Genomic DNA, 18,402 nt, shown 5'->3' with positions numbered 1-18,402 from the left:
CCGCTCCACTGAGATATGCAACACAGATGATCCGTCAAAATGCACCCTACACCTTCTTCGTGGAATAGAAAATAAGGCTTTCAAAAGGGAACTTTTTTGCCAAGAGAAATACTTCAAACTCAAGATACGAACATACAGGAAATGCCTGGCGAATTCTCAGAGTAGCTCAATCAACCCAATCGCCCCTTGAGACTTGGAGACGCTGCTCAGTTGAACGTCTCGCGTTTGACTGGTAGGGTGAAAGAATCAAAGCTCCTACCGTAGTGAGTGTGGAACTGATCATGTTCGTCAGAGTGGAGCATTTCGGTATTATCATCGTATTCGGTAAGTTTTGTTAATCTATTGTTTTCCAAAAAGGAAATTGTTGGACCAGTAAACCATTTTATGTCTGGAGGCAGACTAAGGAAGCGAAAACGTACATGCAGTGTAACTAGCCTACCACTTAATTCATACTATATTCATACTAAATATGCAGCGAAGAGAGCATATAGCCCATTAAAGGTGTACAATGACAGGTATAAATGTTGCTTTTTTACTGTGATTATCGGCTTCACACTAAATGCTTGAGCTGTATGCGAGATCTGCAGCTTGGATGCTCTTCAAATTTGCATTGCACAGAAACTGACGCGTTGGTCGGTGAAGTACTGTTTTAAAAAAACGTAACCCGCGCAAATGCTGAGTAAAACAATATTGATAACTTTTTAAAAAGTTGTTATCAATAAATAACGCAGCCTAATTGTAACATTTCTAACGTTATGTTATAATCACATTTGCCTTGTAATGCCATTAGAATGTGTTGTAAATAGAGACATGTAGTGCATTGCCTTCGACACGCAGGGATAGAAATACCTACCGTCAATGATTATTGTAGAAAGGATCCTGTAAAGCACGATAATTAAGATGCATGTTTCCCTCGCATTCTGTATAGTCTGACAGAATGTATCTTATCAAGTTTTCGTTGGCATTTTCGGTTGTACTTTTTACTGAGCAATACTGAATGATGTTTGCCAGTCATTTTGTAAAATACGCCAAAACAAGATGAAACACGAACAGAATCTCTTTTAATTTAATATGATCAAATCATTGTGGTTCAGTGTATCTGCCTGGTGTTCTGTAATTGCGCGTGTCTGTTCTATATGCGTGCATGTGCTCGAATGAACTCACCATGACACTTAGATAAGGGTAAGACATAGAGAAACCTCTACTTTCAAATATTTCTCCCGGGCGTGACTTTTTCTGTGAGAAACCAATTAAGAAATCAGAAGACACATTGTGTCAGATACAATAGTTTCATTCTTTCAATGGTCTTCACATCTTTACTGGTAACTTTTTGAAGCACTGCAGAGGTCACATGGTGCATTTCAAGTGGGGTTCTCCACTGATAACAGCACTGAGTATTGCTTTGTAAAAGGCAAACCATAGCAGTTCAAATGAGATCCAACAGGTTATCCTGGCACAGTGGCATTGGCCAGCAATGTATTGATCAATTGGCCAGAGCACTGGAAATCTCTGATAGGTGTACATACAGTGAAATTATTCCTCCAGGATTACACGACTGGAGTAGTAAGTATCATTCTTGCCTTCAGAGAAGATGTATGTTTCCCAAGACTCTCTTTCTCTCACTCTCCCCCCTCTCTATCTCTCTCTCTCTCTGTTTCTCTCTCAGATTCCTTCTCTCTCTCTCCCTCGGTTTTCTTCTGTACATGTGATATGGACTCGTGACCTTCATAGCTGAATTGAGTTAGTGATGCAGCTGTTGATAGTAGTTCACAAGTAGAATCTCCTTGAACAAAATTCCCCACCAAGCTTCCCTAATTCAGACTTGTTCATACTAACTTTGCAGTGTGCCTAAATCCTGACATCAAGAAACTATGTTGCCATGACATATCTCCCTGAGCATTAGGGAAATGAAATTTCTCTTTCCATACAAGCACAGTTTACTGTCAGGATCTGCCCAAATTTGGTGCTGTCTGCCTCCATAAGTCAAATGTTTATAAATCAGAGGGGAAGGCTGGTTTATAACCATGCATTTGGACGATACTGAGAAATCCCACTTTGTGCTAAAGAGCAACTTTTGTACCTCAGTGTCCACGTGTGGTTATTGCAGTGGCGGTATTTAAGCCTTGTAAATTTCTTACAGAGATGAGACTACTACAGGTGTTTTCGGTTTGAGAATCATATCTCATCTGGCCTTAATCAGTGTGTATGGGACAAGTGAACTTAATATGGACCTTGAAACATGGCAGGAGAAAAAAATATAGAGCTGCACAAAGTGGCTGAAGTACTGCCACACGTCTTTTTTACCATCTGAATTATCAGGAATCTTTACATCTGCATCTGCTGATTTATTTACTGAGCAGCTTATTCATAGCATATTCATGTATTGTGGTTGCTCGTGTATATCATATTTTTGATGTCCTCTGATCTGCAAATTATTAGAAATCATGCAAGTAGATTGCAATGGCATTTTGCACACACACACACACACACACACACACACACACACACAAAATTGCATTAAAAACTTTTCTGAAGACTTCCAGAAAATGTCTGGAAGTTTTCAGGATAGTGTGTTTGTAACGACATACTTTTTCATCTATAAAACAAAGATTTAACATGCAGTTACACCGTGTGCTGTATGTAAAGTGTTGAAGTCAGCTTGATTAGAATCTTTGAAGATCCATCGAGGAATGCATTTATTTCTTTAAAGTACGTGCTTTGGTTAATTCATGACCCTGATGGTGTACACATTGAATACACTGTATCAATCACTCTGGATTGGTTTGTTAGCCCTCATTTCCTCTGGAATCCTCAGGGAAGACTTTTTAGTGAGAGCTACAGCTAAAATCCTGTTTGCACTGTTTTGTTTCTCAAAGATTTAGAAAAACAAGTCAACAGTTGTGGTGACTTTCTAGTCCTGTTTTAGTTTTGGATTTCTGTTTTCCCACTGTGAACACTTTCGATGTGCTGTTGTGACTGAAATTATTTGAATGCCATCCATAGCCTTGCTGAGGTTCACCCCAAACATGCATTCTTGGCTTTGGGAAGCCCTGTCATAAATTCAGGAACCTCTCACTTGACAGGTTCCTCAAATCCGCCTATGAAGCTATCATCGAGATGCAGTCCTCATGCTTGGAAACAAAAGAAGGCATTCTTTACCACTGAATAACCCAAGAAGAGATCTCTTAATTTTATAAAGTGTTAATCTGTATCCAACAAAGTGCCTATCATTAGATAGCTGGCAAAATATCTAACTTTCAGCAAGACCAACAGTTACCGTGTATGCAATAAAATGTAATGTTCAAACGAGAAATACTGGTACATGTTTATAGAAAGCTTCCTTTTTGTATTGTTACGCTTATGTTATTTCTGTGGGGAACCCTGAAAAGTACCAAGCTCTCGGTGCTGTATAGGTATGGGGCATGCCCCCACCAAGGCGTAACTTTGCGGGATGGCATACCTGCCATCCGAATATACCGTTCGATAAGAAAACTAAGCTCTCTCATGGTCACTTCATTTACTTCACACTATAGTCTGTGATCATGTCAACCTTCACCTACATGCCCATTCTGATAAAAACATATTGTTCTTTTACACGTTTTCTTACGCTTATATTTGCTTTACCAGAACTCACTCACGGCCACCCATATGCATTTCATGACGGCAAATGTATTCCTTTTATTAAAAAGTTACACCAGTTCACCACTGTGCCATTTATACTAACTATATTTCTTCACTTGGCTACCGTACAAAACCTTCTTATCAGCAAACGCCACGTTTCTACATTCATGTTACCTCGCCCTGTTCTCTATCTAGCCACATACAAATAATTACTACGTATGTACGTTCTGAAACTCCCCATTAAAACATTACATTTAACCCACCTATTATGTTTGGGGTCAATTTGACCCCATTCAATGTTTACTGTCTCTAAAAATATGGTTACCATACTTTTTTCAGCTAGATATTTAATGACTTTTCCTAACTTTATGGGGAAAACATGGCAAACATGAAATTAACTGAAGAAATTATTTTCAATGTCCTGTACACATGTTGTACGCATCGGTGTTGTTGGGGTCATTTTGACCACAAACTCTATTGTTATATAAAACCATCATTTTGATCTTGTTTTTATTGTGTTGGCTGAGGGCACTTTCACATTAATTTGTGTGTGTGTGTGTGTGTGTGTGTGTGTGTGTGTGTGTGTGTGTGAGAGAGAGAGAGAGAGAGAGAATGCGTGTGTGTGAGGAGAAAACATAGTTCCCACGAGACCCTGACTATGTGGCATCCTCCTCTGATGATGAGAATGAAGCCTTTGAGATACCACATTCTGACCCTCCTTTTGTTTCTCAACCACCAAGAAACCCCCGTCATCTCTCAACCACCAAGAAACCTTCCTGTCAACTCTCAATCACCAAGAAATGCCCCTGTCATCTCTCAACCACCAAGAACTGACATGTTCACTTCCAAAAATGGAGAACTACTATGGTCCGGATCCCCATTTGAAAGACAGGGTAGACTTAGTGCTGCTAATGTCATCAAAATGGTTCCAGGCCCCACCAGATATGCTAGCAGTCATGTACAAGACATGATGTCTGCATTTGAACTCTTCATAGCACCATCAATGCAAAAGGATATTCTTGAGATGACAAACTTAGAGGGGAGGCGTGTATATGGTGACAATTGGAAAGAGCTGGATGTGACCCACTAGCAATCCTATATTGGGTTGCTTATTTTGGCAGGAGTGTACAAGTCAAAATGTGAAGCAACAGCAAGCATTTGGAATGCTGATACTAGTAGGGCAATTTTTCCAGCCACAATGTCTCTGGAGACATTTCATGTTTTCTCCCACATTATGCGCTTTGATGACAGGGAAACAAGGCAGGGTCGACAGGAGCGTGAAAAACTTGCACCTATCTCGTCTGAATGAAGAATTGATACCCACGGGTACCTAGTTGAGCTGTTATGTTCATTTTTTATCAAAACTCAATTCTGGTGATTAATTTACTTTTATTGGTGTTTCTTCATTATTGAATAACTGTCATATGTTACTTATTGATGTTCTGAAGTGTTTTCTGAACCTAAACATTTGAAATGTTTGACATTTTTAATATTTTTTCCTGCGGTCAAATTGACCCCGAACATAAAATGTTACTATGCTTGATAATAAAAGGTGTGTTTCTTTCCAAATGTTATGTTTCTTTTTTGAGCACTTAATACCAACATAAAGCCCTGCAAACACCAAAACATACTTTGTTTTCCATGTTAGGTCAATGAATGAGATTGTACAGTCATTTGTGTATTTCGCCATAGTCATATAAAATCAATACTTGATGTATAAGGGGAGGATGGGGGGAGTCATGTCATATTTACTGGGCTATTAAGATGGTCAGTAGAAAGGCCTAAAGTAGCTGAGAGAGAAACTTGGGTAACACTTTCAGTTACAATTATTTTCTGCAGGTTTATATTGCAGTTAATTTGAACATAATAGGAGGGTTAAAATTATGACTCACTCATAATTATAACTACTACTACTGAACATGAGAAAAGCACATCAGTGCAATAGATTTCACACGTTACTTAACCCTCCACTTTAACGACTAATGCTTTATACAGACTGTTATATATACCGTTCGATAAGGAAACTAAGCTCGCTCATGGTCACTTCATTTACTTCGCACTATAGTCTGTGATCATGTCAACCTTCACTTACATGCCCATTCTGCTAAAAACATATTGTTTCAACCACGCAATTTCATCATATATTTCATCATATATTTCATAGCCTATATTGTTTGTAGTACCGTAACTTGGCGTCATTTTGATATCAATACTTTTAATGGCAGGCCTGGATTTTGGCAGTCTGAATGAATGAGTTATAGATGGTGTATGTCTTGTATGTGTGAGTAACTTGCCATTTTAGTATGTTGAAAACGTGTTCTTTATGAGATAGGAATTACAGCTCACAGCAGCTTCATTTGATTGGGGCTTCACTAATAGTGTAAAGACATTCTGACTGAGCCAAAGTTCGGTCTTCAGTTTAGCTTCATCAGAGGTCAGGGACTGGCTTTTTTTGTCAAGTTTTATGTAACACCTCCCTCTTGAAACAGAATTTATTTGGTTTATTTGTAATGAAAATGCAAGTACAGTATAATGTGCTTTACACATTAAGGGCTCCATATTCCGGCAGGTGCATGGCGTGTTGTGAGCCATCGCACTGTCAAAATGGTATTTTCACCAGGGGTGCTTTCCAACTGCTTATTTTCTTACCTCCTTGCTTCCTTTCCTTGCCTCCTTTCCTAGTATGGAAGGCCAAACGGGTCAAAAATATTTCCTTGCTTCCTATCCTTGCGTCGTCCGATGGGTGGAGCTAGGAACAAGGAAATGAAGCAAGGAGATAAAACACGTGAATGGAATGAGCCCATGTTGACATCATGTGATTTCAGACATCAATTTCACATAATTTTGACCTGTTTGGTGTTACTTCCCATACTAGGGAAGGAGGCACAGAAAGGAAGCAAAGAGGTGAAAAAAAATAAGCGGATGGAATGGCGCCGTGCGCCAAAGTGGGAGGGGAGCTCCAGCTGGGGGTGTATTGGTAAATGATGCAGTCAATCCAGTCTGTCATTTGCCCCATTCGCCACCCACCTGCCCAGACCTAGTCTAAGGTGTATGGCGCAGGCCATTGTCCAGCAGATTTGACTTAAATCACAGGACCAGGGAAAATGCGTACTTTGCATTTATTGTTCATTGCCATTGCCACTGTTTAGCCTTCTTAATAAACTCGCCAATGCACATATTAGAAGGTGCCAGTTTGTAAATTTTCTGAAAGATTTTCATGTCCAATTGTAATTTTAGTTTTGTTTTTGTTTTTTGTTTTTTTTCTGAAAAGGCTTTCTTAAGGCTATTTTTAAGCTAAATTCTCAGAGTCAACTTCCAGCTTGTTTTTGTCCAGCTTCACAGGTTTCACAGTCTAGGTAATCAATGGTTTTCATGTATCACGTGCTGTTTAATTTGACTTTGATTTAAATCACAGGACCAGGGAAAATGCGTACTTTGCATTTATTGTTCATTGCCTTTTAAAAAATAATAATATTTATTTTAATTTTTAACTGTTTATGACTGTTCTTATACTGCATTGTTGTCCTGTATTTCGTTCTCTTTCTTGCACCCATCTGTAATGAGAAGAATGACAATAACGGCAACTTGAACAATCTTTTCATTTTTTTTTTTTTCCCCCCCACCCTCTTCGGAGGACAACTTTTTTCTTTTCTTTTTTTTAAACAGAGTACATAGTTTACACATCATTATCTTTTACATTTGCACATTATCATTTATAATGAGTCCTCCTCCTGTTTGTTTGTTTGTTTTTTTTTTTTTTTTTTTTTTAAAGTGACAGCCCAACTCTGTACTTCCTGCAAAGGAACATCTTGTGAGAAACATCTGATTAGTATATCATTATCCACGTCTTCCATTGCAGCGGTGGACTACGGAAACGGGCAGCACGCCCAGTAAAATGAGCACGGCTCTTAGAAAGAAATTAAAAGAGGTCATTTGATTGTCCATTAACAAATGCAGCTGCTCCACACCCACTGATAATATATGGTCAGTATAATCAAACCCTCAAACTCTCTCGGGTGTACCACTATGCTTTACACTTCGCGCTGCTCGCCTCTGGTAGCGAAAATGCCACAAGTAATCACAAGTCACGCCCAGTGACACACCACACGACATTAATTCCAGAAAATGGACGTAAATCTGTGCATTTTAAATGCACAACAGCTTCTTATTTATAGGTACTGTAGTACTGGTGATGCCTTTCATTTGTTTAGGAAATTAAAAATGAAAAATTTTGATAATACCTTCAGAAGAATGTATAATAGGACAGCAGCCAAAGGAGCAGTATCCTTTAGGCCTACTGTCTTAAACCTCAGGAAGGAAGTGTCATCTAAACGTTTAATTTGAAAACAGACCAGCTGAGATTAAGGATCACTGAGACAGAATGTCACCCTTCTGCCATTGCAATCTTAATATTAGTCTGAGGTGCATTTCATTGCCACGCTGCTTAAAAAGAAATATAGCCAGTTGCTAAGAGTGAGACCCCTGGAGCCCAGAACTTCCACTGTGCCTGAGGTCAGAGGTACAGCTTCAACTCCTGCTTTAAAATGGAGTGGCGTCATGTTCTAAGGAATGGCACTCAGCGAGAGTTGAGTATAGAACAACAAATTCAGAAGGATTTAGGAAGAATAGAACTCCATGCAGTGTAACAGAGGATACAATTTTGGGATACACAATTGTCTGAAGATGCTGCAGTGCAGTGACCATTAAGGAGTCGGGTATTTGGGAAAAGAATGTTGTATAGGTTTTGATCTGGTCAAATCCTGTTACAGTTGTGTTTATTGTTGGAAATGTGCAAAAGTTCACATTTTTGAGATGGTAAAAGTGAGTCCTTTTAGGAGGACCAAAGGGAAAGATCCATTTTATCGTGCAGATCTTATAAACTTGAGTTGTAATAATTGTACCATGTTGCAAATCAGATTGGCAAAGAAAGCCAGCCTCTCATGTGGATGCTGTTAGGGTTCCCAGTAGCATGTAAAAATAGAAACTCCTGGGAGTAGTACAGGCTATGACTGTAGCATGTGTTCAGATAATCCCCTTATGATGAAACTTAATAGGAAAATACCCAAAACCCCCATAAAACATTTTTTAAAAGGACAGCCCAGGCTTTCTGTGGGACAGCTGCCGTCCTGACTTCATGGTATAAGGCACACTGGTTGTGATCCTTGACCAAATGACTGCTGGGAACTAGGATCACTGAAGTTTCTACATGTGTGAGAATGTGAGAGATATCGGAAGTTAAAAAAAAGTCAATTCAATTTCCTCTAGTAGACAAGGAAAAATAGTTGTTTTGAAAGTTTAGGTGTTTGTATATAACTCGTGTGTGTGTGTGTGTGTGTGTGTGTTTTCCATCATGTGACTTGGCACCATGTAATTCCAGTAAAGCATCAGAAAAGCTCAAGAATACTGAAAAGGCTTTCTTAAGGCTATTTTTAAGCTAAATTCTCAGAGTCAACTTCCAGCTTGTTTTTGCCCAGCTTCTCTTGCCCTGCTGTTTCAAATCAGCACTGCATGCCCATCTGGAAACTCCAAATACCAGAGAAATCTTAAGGCTTTCACCAGATAGCCAACCATCAAAAAAGTCTAACACCTGGTGCAGAAGAGTTATAGCAGAATATCGTCTGCGCACCAGACCTGACTGGGCCTAACGGTGTGAGGCAGCTGGCTATTCGTCATAACGTGACATTGTCAGCTCCTTTGGTATTTTTCCAAACTGATGGGAGAAAACGGCGAAATCGTGCGCGGCACTTCAGTCATCTTGACACATTTAACGAGGGAAGTGAATGACTCGGAATAAAATCGGTTACATGCATACAGTTATATCTGGGAATCCAGCAGATTGACAGTTGGACATGATGGCTATGTGCAGTACAGGAGGGGAGCATTCTAAGGTGGGATTGTAATAAATGGCAGCTATGTACAGAAAGACTGTCCAGGGTATTCTAAATGCATTCATAACATTCAAAAGACTGCTAAACAATATTCATAATTTAGAAACATTTCTGGGTGATTATTACCACAGACATACTTTGTAATAGGACACGAGGTGCAAAGTAATACAGTGCATGTTAGACATCAGCGAATCATGAGGTAGGTTCAATTGCTTCATCGTTCACCACCTGGAGCTGAACTGGTTGACATTATTATGCACTTGTTGTACGTCGCTCTGGATAAGAGCGTCTGCTAAACGCCTGTAATGTAATGTAATGTAATATTATAAGGAGAAACTTGTACCAAACTCATACCAAAAGGAAACAGTTTTCAGAACACCAACACCATGTGGCGTGCTGATTAGTGGCAGGAAATTTAGTTTTGAGTATATGTAAATGCCCTGGCCTTTTTTGGTGGGGTGGAATGTGGTTTGTCTTTACATGCCATGCACTTGACTATCTTTACACACAATTTCGTGACCTTCATTTTAGAGTGCAGCAATAGACTCCTGTCTCTTTCTGCTGTGCTGTACCTCTAGTCATTTACACACTCATAGAGATCTTGGGCCAGATTTACTAAGACATTTTGCACATGCAAAAACGTTTAGTACATGTAAAACTAATAATGCGATCAATGGTTGGTGCAAAGCAAATACCATGACCAATCACTGGTCATGTGATTGGTTTTGCATGTGCTAAAAGGTTTTGCACATGCGAATGGTCTCAGTATATCAGGCCCCTAGTGTATTGTGACACAGGAAGCGATCTGATGAGCCATATTTGTGTAGCAAATTGCTGGTTGCTGAAGCATACATATCTTTGTATTACAAGGCATGTACAGGAAAAAAGATCAATTTAGTATTGACAGTAGAACTGTTAACAGGGGCCATCTGTTTGCTGACATAGTGGATTATGTGAATACTTCCTGAAAACAGCATCATGTTTCAACTGTGGATTCTTTTAGTACATGCAGAAACATTGAGAAGAGATACAGGAAGTGAACCGGCTAACCTCCATGTCTATTTTTGGATTCAATTTCAACACGAAATGTTTAAGCAAAGACAGGCTCTCTCCAGATGAAATCTTTTGATCAGAAGTTTTGGAAGCAAGGTTGTGAAAAGCTGAGTGTGACAAAATGCGATCAAAAATCAACCCCATGCTGGCTGAGATAATTCAGGATGAAAGCATGAAGAACCAGCCGAGATATTACGTCATTCTGGGGGAGGATGTGTTCTTTTTTTGGGGTCAGTAAAACCACAGCTCCAGAGAATACATCTGGAACCTTCAGTCTGGAAGCCTGGTTTTCAAGAACAGTTAGATTGCAAAATCACAACATAACTGGACTGGTTTCATGTCAGTGACAGTGTCAATTTCTTTCAGAAAGACAGTATTGTAATCAACACAGGCAGCTATAGTCACAGATGCAATCTCTGTATGTAATCATGACCTGGATTCATTTCACTTCTAACCAGTGAAAAGATGGTCGGGCTAGTTCTCACCAGATACAGTTAGATATCGGATGATTCTGGAAATCAGCAGAACTGGATAAATCCCGTTTACTTTCAACTGATTTATTCAACGATTATCTGTTAATGAAGGTACTATGTAAAATAGATCAAGTATTCCCAAATTCAAATGAAATGTGGGTCAAAATATTATTTATTGCATAATGTCTTGCAATTACAGCCTTAACAAGTCATTTTCTTGTATACAGTTGAGATCAGGGAGCAATGTGCCCACATGCTTCAGATATCAAGACAGTCTGGGAAATATAAAATCAAGAGAGCCTGGGAAATATTTAGAACAGTTAAACTCTTCATGCATTGATATACTGCGAGCTTTCTTCACTGTCCCTTATCATCTGGTTGAATGCCAGTGTAATATACTTAATTCCGTTGAAACACAAATAGTGCTGATGTTCCAGAATCTCTGGGCACTGTTTAAGTTGGACGATCTGACTCCTTTAAAAATACATTGCTTCAGATGACTGGCATCTCATTGTGCTGCCAGTTAAGTAACTATGACTGGTATAAGGCTGTTTGTGGTTTTAAGTACAGCACTGCCATTTTGACCGCAATGTAGTAGAGTGTAGATTGGCGTTTCATGTGTACTGCTGTGTAGCCATTGATCTTACAACACTGGCTTTGGTATCATCATCTGCTTTTAGAGGGCACTGCCAACTGATGCAATATGTGGATTATACAGAGCTGCAGTTTTCAAAATTGTCTATGCTAGTGATTAATAGGGCACTTTGGCTGTCCTCGTTTTTAAGTCAGCAAATATCTAACAGTCACAATATGCTCTTTTACAGAGGAGCGTATGGCAGTGGAGTAGTCTCAGGAATACAAAAGTGTGATATGAACAATAAGGCACAGAAGGACCATTTTGTAATCAGTATATGACGAAAATTATCTGCACACCCCTTGGTCTGAGTTTTTTTCACGGTTAAGGGGCTAGGCCCCTTAGTTCCAGTGAAGGCAAATCGTAATGCTACGGCATACAATCCCATTCAGTGGACACTCTGTGTGTCCGCAACAGTTTCGGGAAGGCCCTTTCCTGTTTCAGCATGACAGTGCCTCTGGGCACACATTGAGGTCCATATAGAAATGGTTTTGTCAAGAATGGTGGGGAAGAACTTAACTGGCCTGCACAGAGCCTTGACCTCAACCCCATCCAACACCTTTGGGGTCAGTTGGAAAGCCAACTGTGAGCCAGGCCTGATCTCCCAATCAGTGCCTGACCTCATTAATGCTATTCAGGCTAATTGGAAGCAAATCCCTGCTGCAATGCTCCGCCATTTGGTATAAAGCCGTCCCAGAAGCGAGGAGGTTGTTTATATAGCAGCAAAGGGTGGACCAACTCTAAATTAATGCCCTTAATTTTGGATCAGATGTCCGGTGTCCACATACCTTTGGCCATGTAGTCTCTGTGTGTGTGTGTGTGTGTGTGTTTGTCTTTCGTCTTGTCCATCCTCCCTCTGAATATTATATTATCATAAGAGTTAGGGTACATCTCAAAAGCACATAAGCCTAGGAAGTAAAATAATTCTGTTAATTCAGTTCTTTCATATTTATTCGTGAAAACATTCACTGTCAGATATTTCAAATCAGTGTGCATAGGCCTACTGTAATGTATTTTCAGAAGGCAACTGGGCAGCAATGGTAATACGGTTTCCTTTCTCTGTTGTTAACAGAGTTAATTTTTTCTTAAGGATTTGAAACCTCTTTGAATTACTTGTTTGTCATGGAAATTCAGGAATTTCATGAATGAAACGAAGCCCTTGCTGGCATGCGAAAATGAAAAGACTGATTGTGGCAATAACAATCAGGCACTGGAGACTATATATGGCCAGCTATTAATTTAAAGTCCACCATACTGAAATGTAAAATGGTCGAATTGTTTTTGAATAGCTTATTGTACAAGAGGTCATTGGATCAGTAACACTGCTAAATAGAATTCCAGAAGAAATAAAAAATGCCCTCAATATTTAGTCATGAAATCACAGTGGCATTTTTGTCATTGTCAGTTTTTGCAAATATAGAAGGACCACTGTTTCTGTTCTGGCCCAGCTGCGTTACATGTTGACATATGGAAAAACAAAGAAGAATATTTAAAAGAGAATATTTTATCCATCATTTTCTATGTCTAGTGCTGAGTGTGCAAATAATTAATAGTTTTATTGGCTGTGTTACATCATGGTAATGAGGGATGTGGTACAACTAATAGTGCTTACTTCCTCATGTCTTTAACACTGTGGAAACAAAAAAAGGTCTGCTTGTTTCTAACGTTCTAGTATAACTCTTCACTGTAAACCTAATCTTATCTCTCTTTTTTTCTGTAGCTCTTCTGCAGTGTTTGTTGTCTTTTAATGTTGATGAGAAAAATGGCATGACATTCAGTGGACCAGTGGATGACATGTTTGGATATACTGTACAGCAGTTCGAGAACAACGAAGGGAAGTGGTAAGTGGAACTGCACAGCGCTGAATCTAAAATAAGGTATTTTTATGAGCTAGATACACATCTAATTTACCCCGTAAGCACAGTCAACATTTGTACGCTGACAGGTCATTGTTCCAGTATCTCCACTGATACTTAATTCCACTGCAATGCCAAAAGCAGCCAACAATGGGTGGACCTTGTTGGTCCTAGTTTAAAATTCTTCACCAAAATGGTGTTGAAACCAGGTGTTATCCTACTGTGGTTCAAACAGAGTGACGGGTGATTGTTCAACTTTTAGACCATGTTATTTGGCAGTGGTTTTGACAGCCTGCATCTGTGCTAAGTGAACCACTTAATAATATTTTCAGAATAGACACAGATAAGTCTGATATTTTTTTAGATAAGAAGTATTTGATTAATTTCAGTTTTCCTTCACAATAAAATCATCAAGATAAAACATAAGGTGTGATAAACCGCAAAGAAACCTCTTTAGAAACACTACTACGTATTACTCCTTAAACATGTAGCAAATAATCCACTAGAATGTACAAACCCTTCTAATAACAGTGCTGTAAAACCAGCCACCCATGACCTGTTTGCCTTATTGGTCAAGGAACAGACTTTTTTTATTTATTTTTTGTCCATTGTAAATGGAACCTCCTCACCCTTTGAAATCGACCACGCTCTTTCAGTCTCTGCACACTTCTGGAAACGCTTAGCAGGAAGTAACTTGTCACGTTCGACTCCAACGCATAAAGCTCATATGGGATCGGTTAATGCAGTATTTTGAGACATGGGGACCAGCTGTTATTAAAAAATAAATTGGCATGCCTGTTCTTTCTAAACATAGACTGCATAGAAGAAAAAAAAACAGTAATCGCAAGTTCAGCATGTGCCTATGGTACGTCTTGTACGTGTGAAAGAGTCTTCAAGGTTCATTACAGGAAAGGAATGCTAATCACCAGCCCTGTTTATATGTTGGCAGGAGAGTGCCACTTGTTTTAATGCAGAAACGTGGGATTATAGCGAGGGAGTGTGCTTTGTTCCTTGCATACAATTCAGTTGTTATTCTTTACACCAAGTTGCATTTTAAATTATTCAGGATTTTTTTTTTTTAATCTAGCGTGAGTAAGAGCACGAACAGTCACTGTATGTGTGAACAATGAATGGAAAGAAATGTAGCAAAAATGCAGCTACCGTATATCAGCAGAGTGCCTTCTGCCAGTTATCATTTAGTGTATTCAGTAATATGCGCCGGCAGTACATTCCAGAGACACAAAATCAATTGAGTCCACTTGTTTAAATGGTCTTCAGTTCTCATATCTCAATTCCCATAAATCTCCTAGTGTAGCTGCTGGAGTGTATTTGTTCTTTTTCAACCCCCACCTCTTTCCCTCTCTGCTCTATTTAAGGGTACTAATCGGGTCTCCGTTGGTTGGCCAGCCAGCAAAACGGACAGGAGACGTCTACAAATGCCCTGTAGGCAAAGGAAGCAATCCAAAATGCATAAAGCTGGAGTTGCCTGGTAAGAAGCAGCCCTTGAATGTATCCTGTACAGAGTCATCTGCAGTTCTGTGGTTCTTTCCAGAACTGTAATCTAACAAAGCCACTTTGTCTGCTTGTCTGCAAGCCTCTGGGATTGTTGTTCAGGAAGTGAGACAAATCAGAAGCGGAAGACGGGGAATAAACAGGATTTTAGTGTCTCATCTGCCAATAGCCACAAAATAATTAACCAGATAACTAAAATTGCTCAAGAACTGTACACCACATTTTACCCTGAGTATGTTGTTTCAATATGTGTTAGGTCTAAACATGTAAATGTTAAGAGCAGCACTGCATCGATCTCTGTAGACTCCTTTTCTGTTACATGTATTTTTGCTGTTTTTATATTTTAGCTGGATCAGGTTAAAATTTTGCAAGGATATGTGACCCAATAGTGTTGGCATTTCCCAGCAGAAAAGTCTGTAAAAAGAAAATTACTGTAACTTGCTTAATTACTCAAGGAATGTGTGTGATGCATATTCAAGTGCTGTTTTAATTGAAAAAGTGAGAAAGAGCCACCTCATAGTATTGGTTTGTGATTTGTCTGCTGCAGGATGGCGATGTAATTCAGTTCTCTCACTGCAATCAGCTGCACGTCAATAACCTGTGTCATTAAGATGGAGGGAAGCAGAGCTTTTATGCCTTAGGGAAAGGCTGATGGAGGAATTTGTACAGCTGTTATTTTCATACGACTCCTTTGGTCATTTTATTTATTTATCCATATATTTCCCAGAAAACATAACAATTCCCAACATAAAAGAAGTCAAGGAAAACATGACCCTGGGAACGACTCTGGTTACAAACCCAAATGGAGGCTTTCTGGTATGAGAATATGTTAGAAACATCTCAAATTTGCTAGTAATGCAGCATGATATATATATTTTTTTTTTTCAGTGTGCTTCATGTAAATGCTCTGATTGCTCGAGTTCTGAACGCTGAATCGCACGCACATAGCCAAAGGAGAGCTAATGATGTGGATTTTCCAGTGTGCTTCTTTTAAATGCCCCAATTTCTCAATTTCCGAATACTGAATCGCACACACATAGCCACAGGACAGGAGTTTCCCGATTCATGGCTGTAATAATAAACATGTAATGACACCGCTTCTTTTTTTTTCCCCCTCTCAGAAGTATTTGTTGAGACTTTTTTAACAACAGGACCCAGACTTTAATATCCCCCAAACAAGATACGCGCCCCCTCAGTTGTGACGTGTGTTGACTCACTTCACAGTATCAGATTGATTTCACATGATGGAACACTCCGGAGCAATTACGGTGTGTGTGTGTGCGTGCGTGCGTGTGTGTGTGTGTGTGTGTGTGTGTTTGATGGCAGGCCTGCGGACCGCTCTACGGCTACATGTGTGGAACCGAGCAGTACACCACCGGCATATGCTCGAACGTGAGCTCCACTTTCCAGGTCCTTAACTCCATTGCCCCGACTGTGCAAGGTATGTGAGAGCACAAGTGTGGCTTCCCGGCTGCTCTGGCTGAGCTGTGAGCGTCCTGCCGCGTGAGTGTACATAAGGGCATACCAGAATGTGTAAACCATTCCGCCTCGCCGCTGACATTCCCAATTTAGGAAAGAGTTGTCATTCCTGCCTCTGCAGACAAGGTGCAAGCCATGACCCAGAAGTAAACACTGGCTATTTACACAATCCCATGGCTATACATAAAAAAAACTGCCTGGGGGAGCTGTGCTCTTACGACTACTGGTTTGCATTTTGCGATTGTTATAAAATCCTTATTTAACCCCTAGTGTTTGTTTTAGCATTTCCACACAGTCACAATTAATATGTTAAAGGTTTACATGTATTGTTTATTATTAGTAGTAATAATAATAATAATAATAACAATTACTATTATTATTTATATTATTATTTGTTGTTGTTTTTGTGGGTTATATGTTATGTGATCTACTAAATCTTAATTTGGAAAAGATTTGTCATGTAAAATGTTAGTTATAAACTAAATAGCTGGATTTAAAATATTTTTAATTGAAATAAGTATTTCGTTTTTTATTTTAGTGTTTCTATGTGCAAATATAGATTCACTATCTTTCTAAAAATCCCATCAAACAATAGAGTATACTTGTAGTTTTTGTCTTATTCAAAAATCATTGAGTCACTTGTTTTCATTGTCTGCTTATGGGTTTTGTATTCCAGGATGCAGCAAAGAGCTTGACATTGTTATTGTGCTAGATGGCTCAAATAGCATCTATCCATGGTCCAGTGTCAAAGACTTCTTGGTGAAATTGCTTCAGAGAATTGATGTTGGACCAAAGTCTTCCCAGGTGATACATCTCTTAATACTATTTAGAAAATCAAAGACAACCGTTCTCAGTTTAGGTGTGATATAAACATCTGATGTCCCTTTTCCACCAACGCGAACCTAGTTCTGTTTCTGGGCTGGTGCTAGTGCCGGTTCGCAGTTGGTTCAACTTGCGAACCTTCTAAGAACCGCTTTGCTTTTCCACGGGCTAGACAGCATGTCATTATGTCACTGTATACGTCTGTATACGTCTCCGCTTTCCCAGCAACATCGTTACCTATTAAAATGTATGTCGTGTAAAAATACAGATAATAAATGTATAAAAAAACAACAACTTCATGCATATACATTTAGTTATATTATTACAGCCGTATTTACTATATCAACTTTAAGACAAACAACACGCTCGGAATTATCTCATCGCAACTCATTAAATCCAATGGCGCAGATGTTGCTTCATAATTTCAAACTGCTTTCCTAACGGCTATTTTGCGTCCTGCGACTTGGGTTACAACAGTGAATATGTACGGGTTCCGAGACGTGCTGATAGCGACCACCCTGTCTCATATTAATCTCAAATACACAAGACAGGACATTTAAACAGTATGCTAGCAAATTTATGTCAAGTTCCTTTCATTCATATGGGGTGGTCGATACATGTCCCCTTAGCAACCAAAAGCTAGCGCTAGACCCCCTCTGACTTATTTGCCGTCACAGAAAAAAATCACGAAAGTACTGAAAAAATAACTACTTGAGGATAACAAGGACATTTTTTCCTACATAACTAAGTGCAGGTTGTTACCGATATTTTGCCTACATAGTTGCAACAAATTGGCACTTTTTCCCCTTGTTTCACGGTATGTTCTTCGTGTTCATCTGTATCAGTTCTTCAATCCTCATGTGAGAAATGCACTGATAAAAATAGTCTGTGTTGTACTGCTCTTGGCTGATTTTTGCAGACACCGCCACTTTTATGGTAACACATTCAGAGCTTAATTAACGAACTTGTGTTCACTTAGCAAGTTGATAACCACTTTCGTGATACCGGTTACCGATTGCTGTTGTTACGTTTCGTGAAGCCAGCTAACAGAAAGAAACCCGGGG

At 39.3% G+C, this 18,402-nt stretch overlaps 1 protein-coding gene across 2 annotated transcripts in view; it reads left to right on the top strand.

Moving 5' to 3' along the window:
• Nucleotides 1-7: 7 nt before the first annotated feature.
• itga1 (integrin, alpha 1) overlaps nt 8-18,402 on the top strand; it is a 37,060-nt gene continuing 18,665 nt past the window's right edge. For both annotated transcript variants that reach the window (XM_035391217.1, XM_035391216.1), the window contains exons 1-6: nt 8-324; nt 13,390-13,510; nt 14,902-15,014; nt 15,765-15,853; nt 16,364-16,478; nt 17,193-17,320. In XM_035391217.1, coding sequence (XP_035247108.1) covers nt 282-324; nt 13,390-13,510; nt 14,902-15,014; nt 15,765-15,853; nt 16,364-16,478; nt 17,193-17,320 — 609 coding nt within the window. In that variant the 5' untranslated portion in view covers nt 8-281. The remainder of the gene's footprint in view (nt 325-13,389; nt 13,511-14,901; nt 15,015-15,764; nt 15,854-16,363; nt 16,479-17,192; nt 17,321-18,402) is intronic.

This window comes from Anguilla anguilla, chromosome 14, assembly GCF_013347855.1.
Source record: "Anguilla anguilla isolate fAngAng1 chromosome 14, fAngAng1.pri, whole genome shotgun sequence".
In the NCBI taxonomy this organism is placed as follows: Eukaryota; Metazoa; Chordata; class Actinopteri; order Anguilliformes; family Anguillidae; genus Anguilla; species Anguilla anguilla.
This window is presented reverse-complemented; position numbering and strand designations above follow the sequence as displayed.